Source organism: Glycine soja, chromosome 2 (genome assembly GCF_004193775.1).
Source record: "Glycine soja cultivar W05 chromosome 2, ASM419377v2, whole genome shotgun sequence".
Taxonomy (NCBI): Eukaryota; Viridiplantae; Streptophyta; class Magnoliopsida; order Fabales; family Fabaceae; genus Glycine; species Glycine soja.
In genome coordinates, this window is record NC_041003.1 from 46,385,312 (window position 1) to 46,410,322 (window position 25,011).

General features: G+C 33.6%; 4 protein-coding genes across 5 annotated transcripts; 1 reads left to right on the forward strand and 3 right to left on the reverse strand.

The window, feature by feature from the left end:
• The first annotated feature begins 442 nt into the window (after positions 1-442).
• LOC114398951 (glycosyltransferase family 64 protein C4-like) lies at positions 443-6,594 on the forward strand. The gene is made up of 5 exons (XM_028361046.1): positions 443-1,004; positions 1,833-2,229; positions 3,380-3,543; positions 3,659-3,729; positions 6,098-6,594. The coding sequence occupies exons 1-5, from the start codon at positions 799-801 to the stop codon at positions 6,256-6,258; spliced, it is 999 nt and encodes a 332-aa protein (XP_028216847.1). The 5' UTR covers positions 443-798; the 3' UTR covers positions 6,259-6,594.
• Positions 6,595-7,094: 500 nt separating this feature from the next.
• Positions 7,095-9,680, reverse strand: LOC114398960. 2 transcript variants are annotated; one of them, XM_028361054.1, is made up of 2 exons: positions 8,067-9,669; positions 7,095-7,640 (listed from the first exon to the last, which is right to left on the reverse strand). In XM_028361054.1, exons 1-2 carry the CDS (start codon positions 9,263-9,265, stop codon positions 7,391-7,393), a joined length of 1,449 nt encoding a protein of 482 aa, XP_028216855.1. In that variant the 5' UTR covers positions 9,266-9,669; the 3' UTR covers positions 7,095-7,390. The 2 variants fall into 2 exon arrangements, with proteins under 2 accessions (XP_028216855.1, XP_028216862.1); XM_028361061.1 differs by lacking the exon at positions 7,095-7,640 and adding an exon at positions 7,665-7,778 and having other exon boundaries at positions 8,067-9,680.
• A 3,501-nt stretch (positions 9,681-13,181) lies between these two features.
• On the reverse strand, positions 13,182-14,751 carry LOC114398973 (nematode resistance protein-like HSPRO2). Its single transcript, XM_028361071.1, has one exon. It carries the CDS (start codon positions 14,747-14,749, stop codon positions 13,295-13,297), a length of 1,455 nt encoding a protein of 484 aa, XP_028216872.1. The 5' UTR covers positions 14,750-14,751; the 3' UTR covers positions 13,182-13,294.
• Positions 14,752-21,355: 6,604 nt separating this feature from the next.
• LOC114398982 (60S acidic ribosomal protein P0) lies at positions 21,356-23,691 on the reverse strand. The gene is made up of 5 exons (XM_028361081.1): positions 23,261-23,691; positions 23,100-23,168; positions 22,492-22,590; positions 21,781-22,173; positions 21,356-21,699 (listed from the first exon to the last, which is right to left on the reverse strand). The coding sequence occupies exons 1-5, from the start codon at positions 23,516-23,518 to the stop codon at positions 21,556-21,558; spliced, it is 963 nt and encodes a 320-aa protein (XP_028216882.1). The 5' UTR covers positions 23,519-23,691; the 3' UTR covers positions 21,356-21,555.
• Between the last annotated feature and the right edge of the window lie 1,320 nt (positions 23,692-25,011).

The following is a 25,011-nucleotide window of genomic DNA, read 5'->3' on the forward strand; positions in this document are numbered from 1 at the left end:
CATCGTGCATGATAAATTATGATCGAAAGACTATGTAAAATATGTTTAACCTTTTTTTTCTCATATAGTAATTAGGATTTAATTTCTAATTTTGTATATGAAAAAATTATTAAATATAAATTCCGATTGAGTAGTTTGATTTTTCTCCCCTAACCTTGGCTTGATTGTCTTCCCGTTTATTCATTCGTTAGCCCATGTTGAAAATTTTTACTTAGGAAAATTAAGTTGTAAACCTAGATTCATGTATTATAAATAGCGTAAGATTAATTTGAAGTTTTAAATAAACATATATTTTTGGTTTAAAAAAAATAAAAAAAAATATATTTATACTCACAATAATTGTAATAATACTTGTTACCAGTTATCTCAGAATAATGATATGAAATCTACCCTCAAATAAAAAATGACACCTTTTTCATAAAATTCCCAGATTCATCCATCCTTGTGCGTGAAGGGAAGCATCACTGAGTCTCAGGAAAGCACCAGAGTCGCGAAGGGACAATCTGATAAATCAAGCGGCGCAGAAAGCGTCCACGTGGCACGCAGCACCTGATTTTTGTGTGCGAGGCGATGCGATGTCGGAACCCAACCAATAGAAAGAAAAAAAATAAATAAAAACGAATCCCTCCTATTCTTCCATTCTCGCATTCTCGCATCTGCGACTGAGACAGACGCACGCACGACAAAGCCTAACTTTCACTTTCACACGTCAAAGAAACAAAGCCATTATCATTAAGATTCTCGTTCGGCTCGGGATGGCTGCCCGCTGAACCCTCGGAAACACGCATTGCGGCGGTCATGAGAGGGAGCTGCTGGTGGAACCGTCGGACAGAGCAGCGCTTCCGCCTACTCGCGATCTCCACCGTTAAATCACTCAAGATCAAGCTTCTCCTCTGTTGCTGCGTCGCCTTCACGCTTCTCGCGTTTTCCACAAGCGCTTCTTCCTTCGTCCTATGGATCAACAACCAAACGCCGCCTCCACCTCCTCGCTTCCCCGATTCCAGGTCCTATTTCTTTCTCTTTTATATTTCCATTCAATTACTTAATATGTACTCCACTCGATAATTCCATAAATAATAAATTTTTAATAATTAAGATTCGTTCGTTTTTGGTAACAGATTCTTTTTCGGAAAGCCTGTTTCCTTTGAGGGATTTCCATATAGGTGCTAGATTCTGTTTGATTTTCTTTGTCGTTTTCTTGTTTCTTGCATATATGAAAAGAAAAAAAAAAGATAAAGAAAGGGATATTTATGTGTATAGGTTTTTATTTGCTAGGTTAATTTTGTTACCAAATGTTTATTAGCTATCATCGTTTTGGAAACAATCGGTGCTTTTGTTTTGATGGAATTTTCGCAAGATTAAACGGTCGAATAAGTTTTTTGGCTCTTGGGATCTTGAAAATATTTTTGTTTGGGAATTCTGATGTCACTATTATTATTAATATTGTTTATTTTATAATCAAGTGATGAGATCATTTAATGGTATTTGGGTTGATAATTATGTATCTGATGGACTGTTTGATATTACGAGGTTCATCACTTCTTGATGAGCTTTCTAAGTCACACGATCATCTAGAATTGGAAAACAGGTGAACCAAACGAATTTGGGCTTTGGTGGTGTAGATTATTAACCTAGAACCTTGCTCAGAGGAATGTTTAATTCGAATGTTAATGACTCCGCCCTCCTTTATCATATACTCTTGATTTATAACCTAGTGGTATGTAGTTTGGAGATTGTTTTTTTCACTCTAAATTTTGTTTTCTTGAAGAGTAATGAGCTTATGTTGCTTGTGATGTTAGAGGACTCATTCTCATTTTATATTTTGTTCACAGGAAAGGGTATTCTATAGTAATGAACACATGGAAGAGATATGATCTTCTAAAGCAGTCCATCAAGCATTATTCATCGTGTCCTCGACTTGAATCAGTACATATCGTGTGGAGTGAACCTGATCCTCCGTCAGATAATCTTTTAAAATTTCTGCACCACGTTGTAAAGTCCAAGTCTAAAGATGGAAGATATGTGAAATTGAGGTTTGATATCAACAAGGAAGACAGTTTGAACAATAGATTTAAAGAAATTAAGGATTTGGAGACAGATGCTGTCTTTTCTATTGATGATGATGTCATATTTCCTTGCTCTACGGTGGAATTTGCATTTGATGTTTGGCAAAGTGCACCTGATACAATGGTTGGATTTGTACCTCGTGTCCATTGGGTGGATTCAATGGTATGGTTTATCTATTTTTTTCCAAATTATTGTCCACTATCCCTGTTAATTTTGGTCACATAATAATATTTTTTTATGCCTTTGCTTTTATTGTTCACTATCCCTGTTAATTTGTTCACACACTATTTTTTTTTGTGCCTTTGCCTGTGGAGATCAAATGTGAGAGGAAGTGAATGACTAATTTACAATGAGGTGTGGAGGAAGTCAATCATTTTTGTTTTAATTTTCATGCATGATTTTTTTTTTATTTACACTTAAATATTGGCTCTATAACTGCCTATTACTGATAACTTTACCTTTCAAGATGTCATTTTGTAAAATATAGAAAACATACTTTTGTGAAACATATGGTGTGGAGATCCATTTCAATTTTGAGCGTGATTTCTGACTGACATCCTATGATGCAGATAGATATACGATCCGATATGACTATACGATTATTCCAAAAATATACAATATGTGTAAGATATATACCTAGATATTTATAAAAGTTCACAAAACATAATCAATATATAATTGCAATTATGCAAATCCAAATAAAGAACAAACTTCTTGGACATTACCAAAAAAAAAATTTATAAATCATTTCCTATTTTCTACAAATAGGAATATTATCAATGTCATTTCTTTCTTGAAATCATCTATGAAGAGGACAAGGACAATAGTTCTATGTTTCTACTTTATATTATGTCTCATATGTAGTTGTGTTGGATTTTCATGATTTTTTTAAAGGCAGGATATTTCACAAATACATAAGACAGATATGTGAAGCAAATTAAAGTATTGGTGGTTTATAGCTGACATCAAAAAACAAGAAAATTAGTACATTTTATATATCTTATTTGTAATTTAGTTTCTAAAATTTGACCCTTATTATAAACTGGAGACATGTTATTTTGTTCTTGATGAGTATCTAATTTAAAGGAAACAAAAGCTGAACTTCTGTCACTGAGGAAATTTTTTTATCTGTTAGTCTTGTTTCATGCATCTTTGAACTTTGTGTGAACCTTAACGATTATTGTAATGCTTGATCCTTAAATCTGTAATCTTTTAGGTTTCCTTCATTAATTTTCCTGAGTGTAGTGTTGTGACTGGAAAAATATGAAAAATAGCTAAGGCTAATATTTCAAGTTATTGATTTTTCTTGTAGGAAGGTAATGACAACAAATTTATATATGGCGGATGGTGGTCTGTGTGGTGGACAGGTACATATAGCATGGTGCTTTCCAAGGCAGCATTCTTTCACAAAAAGTATTTCAATATCTACACAAATGAAATGCCATCATCAATTAGAGAATATGTAACCAAGAACAGGTTTTTCCCTGGACTAACTAATTATTCATTACCTTTCTATTTTATCAGACTTCAATCTCAACTTTGATTCCGCCTTTGTTTTATTATTTGCTCAACAATTCAATTGATTTACCAGGAATTGTGAAGATATTGCAATGTCTTTCCTTGTTGCAAATGCTACTGGTGCACCCCCCATATGGGTTAAAGGTATTTGATTCATAATTTTTATTTTATTTTTAGATTTTTTTATTTGTTTTTCTATATACTGATGAACGCATTTAAGAACTCAGCAATTCCATATCCTATAACCATTGTATAACAGTCACATGGATTATTATTTTTTCTTTTATGCTTGTTTAGTTTAGAAGTTCCTTAGAGGGCGAGTCCTGGTGCAATGGTAAACTTGTGCCTTGGTGACCAGTATGGTCATGGGTTTGAATCCATAAACAGCCTTTTTGCATATGCAAGGTAAGGCGGTGTACAATGACCCTCCCCCATCCCTCCGCTTAGCGAGGAACCTTCTGGCACTAGGGTACATTAAAAAAAAGTTCAAAAGTTCCTTAACTTCACTAGCTGAAAGTAGAGCTGTCAAGTGGGTCAGCCGTAACCCATTTGGCCTTGGCCCATGTTGGTTAGGGCCAAACGGACCACACATATTGCCCACAGGGCCAAAAATCCCACAAAGCCTTGTGGGTTAGGGTCGGCCCATGGGCCAAAAAAATTAGACCTTTTTTTCAATTCCCATAATTCAGATATATATTCTAGTATAGTACTTCTTTATTTTTGTATAAAAGAGGTTGGCCAAAATTGACCAAAATTAACCCTAGTTGAGATTGGCCAAAAATAACCACGACCAAGATTGGTCAAATTAACCATAGCCAAGGTTGGCCGCAATTAACCTTAGCTCAGTCAGCCAAAAAGACCCCATTGAGGTCGGCCAAAAACAACCCTAATCGAGATCGACTAAAAATAACTCTAGTCGAAGTTAGCTAAAAAGAGTCTTGCTGAGGTCGGCGGTCAAAGACAACCTCGACCATGGTCAGCCAAAAACAAACTTGGCCAAGGTCGATAGAAAATAACTTTGGCAAGGTTGGAAAAAAACAATGGTGGTCGAAGTTGATAAAAAATAATCCTAGCTGAGGTCAACCAAAAATTGGAAAGACTGAGGTAAGCTGTAAATAGTCATCGACGAGGTTAGCCGAAAACAATCCTGACCGAGGTCAGTCAAAAATAGCCTTGACTGAGGTCGATTAAAAATAGCTCCGGCTGAGGTCGACCAAAAACAACCTTAGCAAGGTCAACCGAAAATTTCCTTGATGAAGATCGGTAAAAAATGTTCTGGCTGAGGTCAACCAAAAATGATCTAGGTGATGTAGGGAAAAAAATCCCCATCGAGGTCATCCAAAAATGACCCTGGTTGAGGTTGGTTGCAAATAACCCTAGTCGAGATCGGCTGAAATTAATCCTAGTCAATTGATTTAAAAATATATTTTTTGGACAGTTAAAAAATCATTTTTTAAAATAGCATGACCCATGGCCTTGGCCTTGGTCCCATATTAAATGTGGTTGTGTGGGTTTCGGCTCAGCAAGGCCCCTCATTAGGGGGGCTAAGGCCCCATAGGGCTATTATGCAGGACCAAGTGGGCTGGACCTAGGGCCAAAATGACAGCTATAGCTGAAAGTGCATAATAAAAGGCCTTTTCTTTCTAGTGATGACTTTGTCTTGTTTAGGGATTCAGCACCTTCCTAACATTTGTATGATTGATTTGTGGCCGGGGGAGCCCCAATAAATGATACATGTATGTCTTTACTAGGTCAATAAAACACATGAAAGCAACAGATCTGTGCTACTTATTGATACTAGAATTACTAGTAGTTTGTTGTGTTCATTTAGAGTATTTCCTCCCTGCTCTCTTTATCAGATACAATAGTATCTGATATCTTGTCAGCATACATTAAGAGGTATACCATTAGCAAAGGGAGGCAGCCGTTTTTTAGATTTTAAGTGAAATTAGACCTTGACTCCTTGCCCCTTACCTCCTGTCCCAGTCAAATGGTAGGCAGTGGATTGACGGAGTATGTAATGCATATTGCAGTTGAATACAACAATGTGCTAACTCAACTAAAATTGAGATGGAAACTATCTCCAACTTATTAGAACATATATGATTTCAGTATGGAATTAAGTTATAATATGGAAATTATCTTCCTTTTCTATCAACATAATCGTGCAGTGAAATCTTAGCTATAAATTCATCATAGTATGATTTCATTAATCTTTAATTTCTCTTGGCGATCATTGAAACAGTATGACGATTCATTTTCCATTTGACCACAAGACTTATTTTTGAAACTCATGACAGTGCTGGTAGTTTGTGACATATTTTGTATTATTACCAAGCCAGTGGTCAGTACACTGTTGCTTATGGGGTTAATAGTACAATCTTAAGTAGCTGATTGTGAAGTTCCATGCTAATTGATTTTATGTTCTGAAGTTATGGTATAATACAAATTGAACATTGTTCTCATTATTTGTATATTAGCTTCAACGATATTGTTATTTTTTTTGTCACAGGTAAAATATTCGAGATTGGATCGACTGGAATCAGTAGTTTGGGAGGTCACAGTGAAAGAAGAACAGAATGCGTCAACAGATTTGCTGCCGTGTATGGGCGGATGCCCTTGGTATCTACTTCAGTTAAGGCTGTTGATAGCCGCAATATCTGGTTTTGGTGACGCTGGAATTTTGATTTTCTTTGCATTTCTAGTTTCTAGAAATTCCACTACGGTCCTTTTAGTAGCTAGTTGAGTTACTCAATTCACGTTAGTCACAGCTGTACAATATATTGGATCTTATACACAATTCATGCGTTTTGTCGCTAATTGATCAAACTCCTTGGGTTGATTTCTTGTATTATTCATATGTAATACAAGGCAGCATCCTGTGGTGCTTTTTTTTTTCCTCTCAAAATATTAAGAATTTGATTGTAGAATATTAAAGGGGGCATTACACCCTTAGTGATGAAGCTCTATCTGTGATACAGTTTTTATTTATATTATTAATTATTATTATTCAAGTAGCCCAATAGATAACGTTATTGTGTTGGAAGAATGAAAATGGGACTTAATGAACCGCAAATGGATAGCACCATAGCAAGTTGTTGAAACAAAATTTCCCAACGGAAAAGGAACGATTGTAAAGTTAAATAAATAACAAAGCAAGAAATAACATTTTCGCTGGTAGTTTCCAATATATCTTCCTTCGACAATTACTTTTCACATTTCTTAATATTCCGTATGAAATTATATAACAATATAATTAATTCTCACAAGCTTTACTAACAAAATTTCAAACAAGAAATTGTTTGAAATTGTTCATTGATTTGAAAAGAAGTTAAAAAACTTGAGTTAGTAATATATCTCGTTTAAGTTGTGTTTGTGAAGTAGAGATTGTGTTCTTTAAATTTTATAGAAATTTGTTACATGTAGCTATTTCAGACCAAGTCCTTTCACAAAAAGCAATATTTTTTCTCTGTAAACTGTACACAGGTTGTTGATAGGACGGAACAGCATTCAGGTCTCAAAGTTAGAGTTGGTAACTCATGCCTCTTTCCTTCATGAACTGAACTTTGAGCTATATATATCATTCAGCCATTCAGGCTAAACACATCATATTTAAATATGAACAAAGATAGTTGTTCCACGAATGACTTACTACAATGGAAAAAAGAACAAAAAAAACTGTAGTAACAACTATCCAGCAAAAAAACAAAAATCAAGGAATAAAACTTAAATGCAAGTGGGATGTAGAACTTGGTTGTAACATGTCACCAAAAAGTACCATCACTCAGCCATGATGAATCATATGTCATAGCTGCAAGTTGTCCAATTCTTCTATAGGAAAGCTATTAGCATCTTGTCCACCGGTGTTCCAAAGGAAACTGGCGTACTTTGATAAATAATAAGTGTTGCCAGGATCTGCTTCCAATGCTTGCAGATATCTCAGTTCTGCTGCCCAAACATCCTTTCTTACCATCAACAAGAAGTCGGCATAGCGACTGAATGCCTCAGCTTCCGGTGATTCCGCTAGCACTGATCGCTTGTAGTACTCTTCTGCCCTGAAAAAACATATCAAATGTATTAAAAATGGAAAAAATAAATCAACAAAAGAATACCCTCTAGAAGGGCCTAAAGAAATAAGAAACTTGAGGATACATTTACATTATCTGTTATGCCTTCACCCGTTAAAAGTTTACCTATACCCATGAACACAAGTCAAGTCAAGTAGTATCCTCATTGTTTGTCAGTATTGATGTCACTTCTATACACTCTACACCAAAATAAATCTTCAAAACGACTCATTTGAGCTTGACAAACAAAACAAAAAATTAAACACCCTTCTTTGCATAGAGAATAAAACAAGCAACATGATTCTTTCCTCTTATTATTTTGCTCCTTCTCACTAATCAAAAGGCTAGCTAAAGAATGCAGCATTGTCTAATACTAATCGGATATGATCACAAAATTGGTTTTTGAGAACTCACCCATCAATATCATGAAGGACAAGGAAGAGAAACTGTGCATAGTTAGACAGCAGAAGGGAACAATGAGGTGTCCGGAGCAAATGCTTTTTGTAATAAAGCTCAGTTTTGACATATTCCTCGTACTGATCCCCTTCAAGCTCCACAGACACTGGGGCAACTAACCTTTGCCTTGTCTCGTGGTCCAAAACCTCACCACTCAATTCCTTTTGCAACATTGAAGCCTCCTCTAGAAAAGAGTTCCACAACATTTCCTCCTCTTCGTTCAACTCCTTATTCACATACTCTCCTTGATCAACATCAGTATCAACTTGAGAATGTCGTACTTTACTCTCATTGCCGGTCAAGGTTAGAGCCTTTGTGATCATGGAAGAAGGAGTGATTCCCTTGACAGTGTTGTCATTCATAGAGAACACTAAAAAGTTAGCTAAGAGGACCATCACAAAGACCATGAGAGCTGGGGTCTTCCAGAAAACCTGCTGGAAGAGCCAAACAAATGAAGCATCCATCTCTCTCTCTAGCTTGGTCATGACACTTTGCAAGTCTTCACCAAATAAACTCTCCCTTGTTTGCAAGGCACGACTTTGAAGCTCATGCATTATAAACATCATAGAGGAGAAGGTCTTGTTCACAGAACAGTTGGTTAATTCATTCAACTCACCAGCCTCTTTGAGACCCTCTTCCAATTGTAGCTTCTTCTTGATCATCCTAATGGACAAGGGAATTCCCACACTGTTCACTTTCCTCTCAAAGGTAAGTCTCAAAATCTCATCTCTCTCTGGCCAGCTTGGTGGCTCAGGCTGGATTCCCAAAAGAGAAGGCTCCAAAACTTCAGGCTTCATTGTCCCAAACTCCTCAGAGGAACAACCTTTGCCTGAGGAGTCATTTTCGAATTCATTATCAGAGACGGCACAAGCTATTTCATTGCCATTTTCATCCCAACAACCATCCTGAACAAGATTCATCCTTTCCTCTTGGCGAAAGTCATCAAAAAGCGAAGAGTAAACACGTTTTCCTCTTTGCACCCTCAAATTCTTCCTTGATCTATGGACCAACAACCCACATGGTGGCATAACATTGTTCCTCTCAGTCACATGCCTCAGTATTGAAGAAGGAACTGCACGAGGTGTCTTCCATGAATCACAATAATAAGGGGTTCTGAACTGCCAACATTTGAGACTGGGAGAGACCCTTGAAGCCATTTTCAATAACAAGTTCTTCCAGGGATCACAGAAACAATGAATAACACTGAAGGAAAAAAATCATATCACCTAAAAGACAATCATAATTGAATAAACCCAAATAGAAATCAATCAAAATCACACAAAAAAGTATATTGCTTTCTGTATCAATAATACAATCAGATCACTATATAATATAACTTTTGGTAACGGGAAAAGAAAAAACGATCGGTGAAGGAAGGGTGTGAAAATCACAATTTAAAAGGGGTGTGAGTGCCAGGAATTTAGTGAAAAATATTTAAGAAGGACAACATTCATGAGACTTCAAAAGTGTTCGTATATCATAAACTAACTGAGAACAGATGGCAATAGAAGAGGGTACTATAAGAGTTTCATGTTTGATGAGCCGTAGGAAAGGGGTTTGATGAGTAGAAGAAAAAAGTGAGGAGTGGATAACACGTGGGGCCTGATGAACGTGGCAATAAGATAAACTTTGAAGATATTTAGTTAGTTTTTGGATATTAATTTTTTTTTTCCAATGGATTTTGTATGATATTCATTTATTGGTGTATCATGCTATTTGCTCTTTTTGGTTGAATGGCTCGTGAGCCGAATTGCGATGCGAGTCATACGCACCGGATCATCATCACTTTGGGCGTGTGAATTACAAGATTTTTGCACCACTCAAAAAGTGGATTTGGATCACCTCACCTGTAGCAAGTTTAGCATAGATAGACGCAAAAAGATATTTTTTTTTATAATTTTTTAAACCATGGAACTTTTTTTAAAATCCACGGAAGGCTAAATCAATTGATATATATTGTTATAACTTAATTAATTTATTAATGATTTTGAATTTGAATTTTTAGTATACAACTGTATTAATAATTTAGTATTCTTCTTCTCGGATTCGGTAAATATCTGTATTTAACTGTCAGTCAAGTAGACAACTCCATGTTCAGACAATTTTACAAAATTAAATAAGGAAAGAAATAAACTCTATTTATTTCAGTTTATATAATAGAAAGATAATGATTAACTTTAAAATAAAATTATATTTTTTCTTAATTATGATATCTAACAAAGGAAATTGAGATCATAGATCCAATCTCTATAAAATGGGTCACTAAGGTTTCGGGTAAAAGTTTTTACTCTAATCCATCATTGATATCTGTTCATATCTCCGGCTAACTTGATGTTAGAAGAGTTTTTGTTATCCATTTGTTTGACTCAAATAAATAAAAGTATATACCGTGAATGATACCCAGTACCAAATAAATAAAAAAAATCTTCACAATGCATCTATATTATTGTTGAACTGTGAAAGGATCGTGTATGGTGTCTAACAATGTGAGGCCTATTGATAATGCTAGAAACTCTTCGAATAAAACCGAAAACCAAAAAGCACTGCTATTCGCATATCCTTAATTGCTAAGTTCATCCGTGATCCAACCTTTTTAAAAAATATATATATTCTCTCCATTCCTATTTATAAGATTCAATTATCTAATTCATAAAGATTAAAATAAGTGATTAATTTAGTTGATAATAATAAATTTATCTTAAATTTATAATTTTTTTCTAAAACTATTTAAATATTTTTTTATCTTCTAATTGTTTGTTAATATATTATCTCTCTTCTTTTAATTTATCTTAAATTTACTTTGCATATATTGATTTTAGTTTATGAAAATGTTTTTATTTTTATTTTTTCTCTTATAAGTGTTACTTAACAAATTTATTCATATTGTACATATAAAGCATGTAATACACGAATTATGCATATACTTAAAGGTGACAAAATGGACCAATCCAATTTGACCCTCCAAAAACAAAGAGATTAACCCACCCTGCATAAGAAAAGTAGGTTAGGAATTCAAGCTCGCCCAGTAGGGTTGAGCCTGTCAAAGACAAAAAATTGAGAAAATGATAAATAATAAATATATTTAATTAATTTTATTGTTTATAAATATTAAATAACAGATATTTACTAAAAAGTTGAATGCGTTATATTAAACTTTGAATAATAATTTATTTAGAAAAAATAATAAAATATATGTATAACATATCAAAATAAACATTAATTTTTTTATAAAAAAAATCAGTTGTTTGCCCATTTTTCTCTCAACCTATTTTTTTATAGGTCAAAAACAGAATGCGTTAAAATAAGTTGACAGGTTAAAAACATAACCTCGACCTGACAAAAAAAAAAAAAATGGATTGGACCCATTTTACCAATCCCTCAGCGTAATTGATTGATATACCATGTTCCTATGTTGCTAATCATGCGTTGGATTCCTAGCAAACAAGCTAGAAATAAATGTATAGGATAAAAATGGTTTTGATGACAAAATAAATTAAAATTGTTGAACTGTTCTCTCTCTCTTGACGTTGTTGACCTGTTCTCATCAGTTTACTTCCTGCAGGATTTGTCTTGCCATAATCTGTGTTTGACCATTTTTACCAGAAAATTTATTTTAATTATGTTCTAGATTCTAGACTAGATTGGAAAAGAATTCCCGACCTATTTTTTGTTTCAATTTTTTTAGTTATCAAACAATTAATTCAAGATCATTTTTCTGGGTCCACAACTACCCAGGCGGCCCAGCCCAATTTTGTTTAAAAAATTATTTTTACTAGCAAGTATATAATTTTCTTTTCTCAAACACTAAAAACGTATATTAAGTTAATAACAATTAACAACCTTGATTTTTTAATGTACTCTTTGGTTTAAAGGATAGAAGAGGATAAATTTCAATGATAGAGAACAAGTCTTTCTTTGATTTACAAAGAAAGGGAGAGAAATGAACAAATTCACTATAATGTACTTAGAACAGTCAAATTAATATAGAAGTTTTTCTCTCTTTTAAATTATTTAATTAAACAACAAAAATTATAGAAATTTCTATCCTCTCTTTCGTTTCCTTCCAATCAAATTCAATATTAATGTAAAATAAAATTGAAAATAAATGTTTGGTTTGAAGTATTTGTTATCCCATCCGTCCCTTTATTATATTTTCCTAACGTGCAAGTACGATTTGTATGTGACATGCGAGTTTTAAATAGAAGGTTAATATTTTTCTTGTCTGCCCATGAGTATAATTTATAGTTTTTACTTTTTATACGTGTGAATCTTCTTATACGATATGTATAATTTATATTTATTAAAACACATCGATACGTATCATCCACACAATTAATTCAAGTAGTCATTATAAAGAATTTCTTCTAGGATCATACACTGAACATATAAAAACAAATTTTCAAGACCTAGCTATAGCTATGTTGTCAAGAAACTTTGCAAAATTATCCCGTCCAAGGTATTCTCCAATTCTCCAGCCATATTTGACCAGGATCTATATCCTTAGATTCTTCTACTTTCCCTCAATTACAGGACACTGCTTTACTTATTGTTTCTTCTGGGCAAGTGTCAATTTAATGGCTTGATAGTGAAGTCCTCTTTTCTAAACCAACCATACCTTTTCCATCAAATGTAAAATTTTATGTTTACCAAGTCCAAGAATAAATTGCAAGGGTTCAGCGTATACATACATGAAACATTGACTCAATTTTCATATATAATAAATGAAAGTGTAATTTTTAGAAATAATATAATTTTTAATGAGACATTATTTATTATTTTTTAAAAACTGATTATACGTATTTTTATAATATTAACATTTTATATATTTTTATATAAAAAAAATATTTTTAGTATTTAAGATGCTAGCTACAAAGATATAATTAATTGATCCTGCAAGAAATAATTAAGAAGCCAAGTAGAAACTGTCAGCACCCAGCATCACCACCATCTGTAGCACAACTGCCACAGCTTTGAAAGCAAAATCACATTGAAAGAAAAAAGGTGTTTGCTGTAATGCATTTTAAAACACCACCACTTTTAAAATTCAAAAGCGGGGATATGATCGAAAGAATATGATCCAAAAAGAAGTCAAATAAATATATTTTTACAGACAAAGATTTGTTTACAAAATTCAATCCTTTTTGTTTCTTTGTGTGAGTAAGATGGAATTGAAGTGAATAAAAGAATTAATTTTGGTTATAATAACCAAGAAAGGTCTTGGCAGCATCCAAGCTAGGGAAATAAGTGGGTTCAAGGAATATCTTGGTGAACCCATTATCGGCCTCGGAGCTCCCCATCATAACCGTCACAACCTGCTTATACGCGTAGAAGAACCTCTTCATCGCCACCTCAATCCCCTGCATCCCCTGCAAAACATGAACCTTCCCTTTCTCTTTCTCCGAGTAAACCTTCATCGCCGCCTCCATCATCCCGGGCCCACCCTTGGGGTCCACCTCCACCTCCAATATCTCCGGCACCTTCTCCCTCAGATCCCTACACACCCTCGCCACCTCCACAAGCTCCCTCGACCTGAAGCAAAACGCCACCGTTTCGCCCGCAGTTCTCATCATCCCTAACTCCTTCTTCAGCCTCAAGAAATCCTCTGGATCCATCATGAGGTTCATGTCCCCAACCTCCGTTAACAACTTCCAGATCCGCTCCACCGCATGGCACTCACTCGCGGCCTTCTCCAACGCCTTTTTCTCCACCGACTCCGTTACTCTCTCCAGCAGCTTCTTCACCGAGCGCGTCCAACACTCGGCGATCTGCTGCGTGGCGTGCAGCGTCTTGTTCTCGTGGTTCCCCACGTAATCATCAAACGGCGTCGTCTCCAACGAGTGAATCTCCCTCGGCCTGCAAACCGCGTCGAAGAGAAATATCTTCTTTCCCGCGATATTCGCCTCTCCTAAGCCTAAGGTGTAGGTGCACCTCCCCATCTCGTAGTCCACCGAATTGAGAATCCTCTGCGCCACGTCCTTGGATTTCTGCCACGTGGCGAGGCGCGGGAGCAGGCTTTCCTCGCTGTAGCTTCTGCTTTGACCGGTAAAGCCGTTAATGTCAGTCACGGGTGCCTTGCCACGTGTCTCGGGGTTTTCTTCTTCGTCTTCGCATAACATGGCTATGATCTGGATTTGGGCCGTGGCGAGAGACTCGACGCGTCGGGTCCACTCGCGTTTGTTGATGTACGGTCTCGGGTCGGAGAAAACGGTTGCGAGTAAGCGGAAGGTGATTTCGAGGGCGTGTAAGGCGGGCTTTAAGATGGGCTCGTTGGCCCAATTGGGGAAGTCCTTGGAGGCCCAGAGGGCTCTGAGCTCAGGGAGACGAAGGTAGTTGTCGTATGCAGCGCAGATAGGAGACGACGCTGCGGTGATGTCGTTTTGGCGAAGGGGGAGTTGCAAAGTTGGGATTGGAATGTTATGATCCGGGAGAGAGAGTTTGGGGGACATTGGAGGCATGATGTTGGAGTGAACCATCTTTGTTTGCCAATCTAGATCAACCATTGTGAGTTTGGTGAATTGGAAACTGTGAGTTTTGTGAAGAGGAAATGGAGATGGGTATGAGAGAAAGAGAATGGGAGAATTTAAAGGGAAGGAAAAGAAAGACGTGTGGACTGGGGTACAAGACAAAGGGTATGCACACATGAAGAACAAGGAATTTGAAAGTCAAGGCGCTGTGGAATCATGAATTTAATTATAAACGCAAAATCTGAAAAGTATATTTTTTATATATGAATGAATAAAAAAGCGATGGAGGAGATGGAGCTTATCCGTAAGGAAAAAGGACAAGGAAGGAAGTTGAAGGAGAAGAGAGTTTATGTTTGATAGTGGAGTGGTTCAAGTTGGAGCTTCTAAGCAAATACGCGTTGAACCCCACTCTCCTTACTTTCCTTCTTTCCTTTCGTCTTGATAACCTTGGTCCGCGCCATGCTACATCAGCGTCAAATCGTTGGCTTTTTGGCTCCAAATGTGTCTTTCGCTCTTTCTTGTACGTACATGATAACAATAATCCTTCTTTTTCCTCTACCAAATTATCAAAACTTCCAAATGCTAATTACTCTTTTTTTTTTTATTCATATCCGATCAAAACATTTTCTTAAATACTTCACATTTTTCTTACAAAATTATTAATTACACGTTTCTGGAGCGGGTGCAAATATTTATTTGTTTTTTATCTGGAATGAACAATTTTTAACAACATTCTTTTATTTTTTATTTTTTATAATGTGTTTGCTGGATATACTTTTTCATTTGTAACCATTAAAGATTTACCAAACATAAAAGTTTTCCTGAAATTTTTTAAGTACTACTAAGTTAATTAGTCCTTTTATTGATTAATTTTAATAAATTAACAAAAATGCACTTGTGCAATATAACTTCATTTGGTGTATATGAGATAAGATTGTGCAAACTCTCTTATTTTAGACTTCTATATAAAATGTGTGAACTCCTCTTTTAACATATATGCAACCTAAAGTTACTTTACCTTATGTATACATCTCTATTTTTTCTAAGTTAACTTAATCAGTAAAGCATGAGTGCAACACTGTTGCTTTTACTATAACTGTTCTTACGATCAAGGATGAAAGTGCTAACTCTTGTTAATATACTTTAGAATTTTGAAAACTATTTTATACAAAATAAAACGCACCTAAACCCTTTATTAGAGAGGTGGATGAACCCGCGGCACATTTAATTAATAAAATTGTTATCAAAATTCACTTTCTGGATTTGAACCTCAAGTAATGGAGAGTACTGATATAATAAATGGGGTAAAGGAAAGAAGAAAATCGGTTGACTCTTAATTGTTTTTTTTTAAAAAAATTAGGATGCAAGTGCATGTAAGATGTTGTAATGTAGAAGAGAGGGAATCTAGTTTCACAGATTCGTCCTTCCCTGCACCGACTCCTCATAACTCAACATATATATATATATAAACTAAACCTAATAGTCGCTTGGGATCTGGGGCAGCTAAATAAAGCATAATTACGGATCATGCCATCATTAGTCGGCCAAATAAAATTAGATGCCAAGTTTGTATAGACTATAGATAGACTAGAGCCTGGATTTCAATCATGGACATATATATTGACAGTGCCATTAATGACTTGTATTAATTATGCTATTTTCTAGGAGTATCATGTAATTCTAAGGTTGTGTTCTCATCATTCATCCACTCTAGTCTATACGTGTTAGTTAGATTTTTTTTTCTTCTGCAGGAATTCGAATTTCATCCTCCCAATTCCCAACACTGTTGTGGATTAATATATGAATATGATGACATATAGTAATAATAGTAATAATTTTACAAAAATGGAGAGAAAGTTATCCTTGATGCTCTCATTTGCTTTATCGCCGATATGTATCCCATTGTGCCACCTGTTTGGGCCCATAGCACATGCTTGCACCCACCCTGTCGACCAAAACAGGTTGCTTTGGATGCTTCCACGTGCAGGCACCGCAACATGCATGGGGAGGGAAATATCGTGTTACTCACAACTCATGTATATATGTAAGCAATGGACCCTCAACTCAATGCCAATCCCCTTAATTTACCTAAGAATTGGTATTGGTATTTTATGTACTTGCGGATAATGGGAAGTTGAGCAACTACCCAAACATTTTGGGTGGGTATTTGTTTGACTTAGATAGTCAATGGTGCCCTATGTGTGTGTCCACATAAATTAATGACTACCTAAACAACCAGCCATTATTGAAAATGTCCATGCATTTTTTGAAACTTAGCTATAAAGATTACGTATATTATTAATCATATATAGTGCTTGATTTAAAATGAAATATAAATAATTATTAAAAAAAATTATGTGGTTTTAGCAATCTATAAAGTGCCGTGATAATTGGGGATGAAAATAAGTAAACCAAGTTAAGCTAAACCTTATTTAAGCTTCATCTGACAAGCTTAATTTATAATCTTACAGTCTAAGGCTGCCATGTTATTTTATTACAGACATTTTTTTTTTAAGTCGGGCTTAATTTTTATATAAGTTTAGTATTAAAAATTTATTTCATATTAAGATTTTAAATTGATCAATGAGCTTATCTTTAAATAGACTTATAAACTTATGAGCTTGTATGTATATAAGTGGAAAAAAATAAATTTATTGGTTAATGTCATACCACATACAATCCAATATATATACTTTTAACCCATCACACTAAAAACAGTTAAAACCACACAAAAAATTACATTATATAATCGTTAAAATAATCTCAAGTCTGCTGATTAATAAAAAAACAGCTCAAGTCAAAAACATAATATTTTAGGAGCTTAATGAATATGCATCAGTGTCAATCAATTAAAAATTATTATTAATATAACTTTAAGCTAATTAATGAAAAAAACTTATTATACAAAATAATTTATAATTTAATAACAATATAAAAATATTTTACATTATCATTATATAGTCTTACTTTCTCATATCTAGTTGTTATAATAATATTATATATATATATATATATATATATATATATATATATATATAATTTTAATAATATTATAAACAAATTTACCTGTCAAGTCCAAATGTCTAATAGACTTTTTATTTATTTATAAAAAACACGACTTACTTGGTTAAATAGACTTTTTAAAAAGTTAAAACTTTTTTTTTCTTTTAAATAAGCCAGGCTTCACTTAAACCTTGAATGGGTTATCAGGTTGTAAGCCTTCATTGAATGATTTATCCTATTTTCACTCTCAATAATCCCTTTTGCCATCGTTATTACCCATTATTTTTTATAAAATTTTAAAAAAAAGGGAGAGAGAAAGTGGTTTTGATTAGAATAGACAAGGCAAACGAAATTAGGGCACTAAAGTGCAAGATAACATCAACCCATATCAGAGATAATGAATTAATGATTGTAGATGATCCATGAAAAGAAAAAGAGAAAGAGATGGTATTAAGGATAGGGTAGAATCTGAGGCTTGTGTTGAGGATGCATTAGATATGTTTGGGTTTTAAAAGAATACGAAAGGGGGAATGCAAGAGAACATCTCAGAAAAAAAGATGATAGCGGCATGCACTTGTTCCATTACCACTTTTTATGGATATTGGACTGTATGGTGCCCAAAAAGTCTGGCCACTGCGCATTCAATTGCATCATTAGACACACACGTTTCCATCCCCATCAACACTTAGTCATTTACCACAAATAGTTCTAGGGAAAAAAAATGCAATTTTCATCCTTATTTACTTTTGATTAAATTTGGTTTTAGTCTATATATTTTCCAGTTAATGAAATTAATTCTTCAACTTTTAAAAAATGTGATTTTTTATCCTCTAATATGTGATTTTGTCACTTTTTGTTGTTGTAAAAAACCATTTTTTTCTACAATTCCATTATTTCAACTGTGGCCTGCAATAAGAAATTAAGAATCATTTTTATGGACTGACCTTTTTCTTCATGCAAATGTCGTCTACGGGTGCATAAGCATCGCGTCTCTCTTTTTAATTCACCAACAAACCTTTTCATCTATCCGATTAGGCAACACAAGCGTTGAGTTTTGAACTTTGAACAATAAAAGCCGTTTCTTTTCTATTTTCTTTTTTGTTTTTAGTGCTATAAAATTAACTGAAATTTTACCCATGCTTTGGTTGCAAAGAAAAGAAAAAAAATCAGAATTTTTTTTTATTATTTAGTGTGAATCTCACACCCCTCTCTCTAGTTTAATTTCACTATTTTTCTCATAATTCTATTTTTATTCATTTTCCTTCCACTCAACCAAACCATGCCTTGTCGTCTGTCTTGACAGATATAAAGTATTTATTGAAACAAATAGATTTTGTTGTTTAATTAAAAATAGTACTATATCATTGAAGCAATCGTTAAAAAAAGTGTGCAAGTTGTATGATGTAAATTGTAAAAAGTATTCAAATGCGCCAATATCGCCACTTGCAAATTCAACATTTTAGAGTTGTCTCCTATCACTAGCCATTGGCAACTTCAATAGGGAAGTTGTTAAGGGGTTTGACTATTATCGTTGATTATTGAAAAACATATATGTATTTGAATAAGTTATTATTTATTAAATTTCTTAAAATATTATCATCATTTTAATATTTTTATTTATCTGATGGAGATGTAAAAAAAATAAAGTAATTATAAATCAATACTATTTTGTCTAAAGATATTTAAAAAAAAAGGTTTGAATAATAAGTTATCAAGTACACAATATTGTTCAATTTCTATCCGAGTATATATATCCCACTGTTTCAATATGTGAGCATGCCAAACTTATTATATTATAAATGTTTAATAAAACTAGTTGTTGAAATAGTAAAAAATAAAAAATAATAAAAAATAATAAAATCATAATTTATTTTAAAAAGATAACAAAAAAATGAATAAATGTATCAAGAATAAAAATAAATAAAAAATATAAAAAATTAAAAGTTAGAAGTTAACATATTAAAAAATGTTATTTCAAATAACGTTTAAAAAAAAACTAGAAACTACTAAAAAATTATTAAAAAAATTGATTATCAAACTACCAAATAAACATTTTAGCTAATAAAAAAAAAATTAAAAACTAACTGAAATAGCATACATTAAGAGGTATACCGTTAACTTGAGTATATATGCCCCACTGTTTCAATATTTTAGCATGTCATTTAAGTTAGTTTGTATTTTTTTTCTTATCAGTTAAAAATATCATTTTGACTATTCGATAAATAAATTTTTTTAATAACTTTTAACTTTTTTTGAAAGGTTACTTGAAATAATATTTTTTAAAATATTAATTTCTAACTTTTAAATTTTTATATTTTCTTTCATTTTTATCCTCAATATATTTACATTTTATAATATAATCAATAACATTTTTTGGCAAGAAAATATATGGTCAACATATATACTAATTTTCATTATAGATTTATGAGAGTTTTTGGTGTCATAAAACTAATGAATAATAGTATTTGTGATTTTGGGTCTTTAAAAAGGTATTTGTTTTGTCTTCTATATAAATATATTTTTTATTTTTTATTACACCTTGTTATATTTTACAAATATATAATTATGAATATTTTATATGAATTTTGATGTTTATATATTTTTTAAGATGGACTTTAACTTTTAATTTATAAATGGCCTCCCAGTTTAGTTCCGTCTCAGTTAAATAATAAGAAAGGAATTTATAAAAAATATTTAGAAATAGAGTAAAAATTGTCATATTATTTACCCATGACTACCTTTTCACAGAAAAAAAAAACTTTAATATTAATTAAATAAAAAATTGGGAAAAATCAACTGGATGAGTGGACTGTGTCCAAAGCCCACATCTTCGGACTTCTAGAGACGGTTGTTTGCGTCAGTGTCATTGAATCAACTAAAAGGTTTTGTTTTTGACTTCTGATGACTTATGAAGGCCTAGCTACAAGAAAGCTTGAAATGACGTAAACATCACCGTCCATTTGTTTTTGTCACGGAACTGGAAGAAAGAAAACTCCTAATATTAATAACTTTTGTCATATACTTAGAGGGGAAATAAAAAGAAGAGAAGGATTTTTTTAAAAAAAATTCTAGTTGAAACATTCAACATTCACACAATACTATTGGGGTGCGGATTAGCTAACTTTTATTCTGTGTCTGATAGGAGTGAATTGGGTGGGAAAGAAAGTAGAGGAAGGAGAGAAGGAAAGAAAAAAGAGAAAAGGGCGCCGACAGCGGCATTATTATGATTTTTAATGGTCCTTGGTTATCCTCACGATAAAAAAATTATCACAAATTACAAGTTCAGTATCCTCCGTTTACTAAGAACAACATTTAATTTGGAGGGAGTAAACTTTAGAATAAGAAAAACTTTCAATTTAAAGTTAAAGAACTTAGACAGACTAAACAATGCGGCGTTAGTCTTTTTTATAATTCATCCGAACTCTGCAAGCTTGGATTAAATCACCCACGTTCCATGTTTAGCAATTGTTACAAGAACACGTCAATTTAAAAGAGCTCCTATTGTATAAGAAACACATTATCTTTGAATTTCATAATCACATTTCACTTCATGTTCGTTAGACTAGGTGCAATTTGTAAGTTTGTACAAACAAAAGTAAAGTCACCTAGCGTAGATCTATAGAAAAATTTAAGATTAATTAAATATGGAATTTTGATGGCGGTTACTTTGATAAACACGGAGTAATCGTGAAAGACTAAAATTATTAGCACTATTGCTTGCTCCCAGACATTTGAGGTTGAGGTATTGCCATTAAGCATCTTATCATCACTTTTCCCATCTTCACAAAGAAGACAATAGGTATCTTGATTTAAAACCATAAGAGACAAAAATGTTAAAGCTTTAATTAACTATGGGATTTAAAAACTAGTTGCAATGTAACATGAATTGAAAAGACAGCAAACTAAAATAGCACCTAAAATGAAAGACAAACAACTTCATCAATTCTAACAAAGCAAACTCAACAAAAGTATTACTTAATTTAGTCAAACAGACTGAAACCCATGTCATCGTCAGACTCTTCAGCTGGTTCTTCCTTCTTTTCCTCCTCCTTGGCTGCAGCCGCTGGAGCACCAGATGCAGCAGCAGGAGCAGCAACGGCGGCAACGGCAAATTTACTTGGGTCCTGCATTCAAGATAACTCATAAATTAAAAGGATGAAGATAACAATTTCGGTGATAGTTGATCAAAATGTCAAATCCAATACCTTCAGATACTCCTTGACCTTGTCTGCCTCCGGGAAAGAATAATCTGTCTCAACCGCAACAGCAAGAACATTCTTGTAGGCATTGACAAACATGTGTGGTGCTGCAGCAAGTGTTGGATATGAAATAGCCAATGAAAGTGAAGTAACCATTGAGACACCAGCAGCAAACTTCCCAATGAGGTCATCCTCAGTAAGATCAAGAACCTCAGGGCTGAACACTGAACCATTATCATAAACAGAGAGAACCACAAGCCCATATGAGAAGGGCCTTATGCCTAGCTTGGCAAGCAATGCAGCTTCAGAAGATCCAACCTTGTCTCCCTTCCTAATGAGTTCCACAGGTGTAATGATTTCCACAGTACCCTTGTTAATCTTGGTAGGAATGTTGAGCACCTGAAATACATAGACTAGGCATAAACATGACATAAAAACAAAATAATCTTGTAATGTTTGAGAAATGATTTTGAAAACAGAAAATTTATTTGATAAAAGTAATTTTAAAAAACATTTTTAAAAGATAATATTCAGTTTTCAGCTTTATTTTATAAAAAAAACATGTGCATTGGTTTTCTATTAATATTGTTTTTTCTTGCATTTTAATATTGTCCCCCACTTCTACTAAGTTTTATTTAAAAAATATATAGAATTGAATAGTTTTTAAAAACCAAAACACAACCAACCACACCCAAATTCTACAAGAACATTGCCGACCTGGAAGAAAGAGGTCTGAGAGGGATCGAGCCCTGTGTTGCCAGGAGGAACAACGACATCAATTGGAGCAACCAAACCAACACGAGCAGGAGCTCCAACCTGTTCGGATTAAACAATGTTTTGATGAGCATTCAATTAAAGCAAATAATAAACACAGATGACACGGTGGCAAAAAGAAAGAATGAAAAACTAACAATTGGGATGCAACTTACTGAACAACTACCACAATCTTAATAACTTGGGTCTATAACATATTTGGATACCAAATCACTAGGCATAACATGAAAAAAAAACAATGTACAAGAATCAAACTTATGTTTAGCACCTTGCAACTACAAAGCAAATCGGATCATAATCATTATAAAACAACATCAGTAAACATCTTCAATGCTCACGAAATACATTCACTAGCATCAATTCAAAAAGCCTTGCTAAGTATTCACAGAAAAACTTTGGAAAGACTTGTTATGATTCAAATTAATTCATAACACAAAAACAAGAAGCATAGCCAAACGAGTAATGTTACAACATTATCAAATACAGAACGAAAACAAACCAATAAAATATGTACATAGTTTTAATTGAAATGTACGCAAATAACACTTTACCTTGTACTTAGCAACCTCCTCACTGACCTCCTTCAGGTCACCCTTGGTGAAAATCAATCCCACATTGCCCTAATTCAATGAAAAACACATTGTCTCAAATCCAGTAATTAAATACGAAACAATGAAAGCTAAAATAGATTAAGGAAGGATGTGAAACTCACGACAAGGAGGGGGATAAGGTTGAGATAGGCATTGTTTCCGGTTTTCTCAGCGTGCATCCTGACAGAGCGCTTCATCATGGTGTTCTTCCCCATGAGGACAACAGAGTCGCCGCGGAGACCCTTGCGAATGTTCTGGAGCTGGTTCGATCCCACGTTGTCGGAGTTTACAACGAGGATTTGGCCGTACTCCTCCATTAGGTCGCACAGCTTCGCATCGTAAGCGATCTTCTTCTCAGCCTTGGTCTGCTTCGGTGCCATTGATTATTTCTGTTGTGACTGGGAATAGTTTTACAGGGCAAAATCGAGGGCCAAGACGAAGCTCTGGCTCGGTCAAGGCGGACAGCACAACGTTGCCGTCTCTTTAACCTCCCAAGTTGATGTATGGAGACTAGGGTTTAGGTAGCAAACGAAGAAGCCAAATAGACAAACGACGGGAGTGGTGGTTTATATAGTGCCGATGGGGCAATGTTAATCTAGGTTTTGGGGAAAACCTAGATCCAACGGCTGCGATTCGAATCATACGGCTCATAGTGTTTATTCAGGCCCAATGGGCTTCAAACCTATATTTTGTTGGGATTTTTTGGCAGTTATTATTTACACTACAATTTTTTACTTGTACACTTTCCTATGCTTCTTTTTTCCCAACTACCCTCTAAAACACACTCCTCCTCTTCCCCCCTCCTTGCTACCAAAAACAATGCACTCCCCCCCCTTTGGATAAGATGTGACAAAAACAACTAATCCCGATAACATCTTAAACACCGAACATTCCCCAAACCCCATTAACTCCACAAAATCATTCACTCCCAAATCCCAAAACCTATGTGACAAAATCTAACAAAAGAAAAATAAGAAGTAACAAAATAACTCATCAACACAAAATCAAAATCAAGAATCCAAATCGGAACCCCAAAGCATCTCGTAGCCGCTAACGGAATCACCACAGGAAAGCTAAGTTTGATTTTCATTCTGATTAGTATAAAAGACAAGTTCTTATATGCATTTTATGATCCAATAAAAAGTAAGCTAATTTTTTAATATAAAAAAATTGAAAATGAAATTAATCATTTCATATTGATAGTATGGCTATGATTAGTGTGCAGGTATAGCTTGGCTTAGGAATAGATCCCCACACAAATATTAGCATGCCCCGGACGAGACAACAACTCTTTCTGCAGTTAAATTCGTAACTTTAAATTTACTAACTTTAATTATTTGAAACTCTTATATATATTTTCCAAAAAAATTAATTTTTTAACAGTTTTATAAATAGCCCTTGACTCTCAAAATAATTGAGATCAAATAATTAAATTGAATTTACTAATTTAATTATTTTTTTATAAATACTTTCATGAAATTAAAAATATTATGGGTTAAATTAATAATTTAAATTTACTTATTTTAATTATTTATACTGATCATAAATGCTGAGTTGAAATTCAAACTTAAAAAAAATATTGTGAATGCTTTCTTGAAATTGAGAATAGTTAGGATTAAATAATTATATTCAAATTGACAATTTGAATTATCTAAAAATCATTGTAATGTTTTCATAAAATTTAAACTCTTAAAAATATTTTAGATACTTTTTAAAATCTGAGAATAATAACGTGTGAATTAGTAAATTTAAATTAAATGATTTTAATTATTTGAAAATTGTTATAAACTTTTAAAATATGGTATAAATGTTTAATTGAAATTCAGAAAATTTAAAATTAAATAGTTAAATCATATTTATTAACTTTCATTGT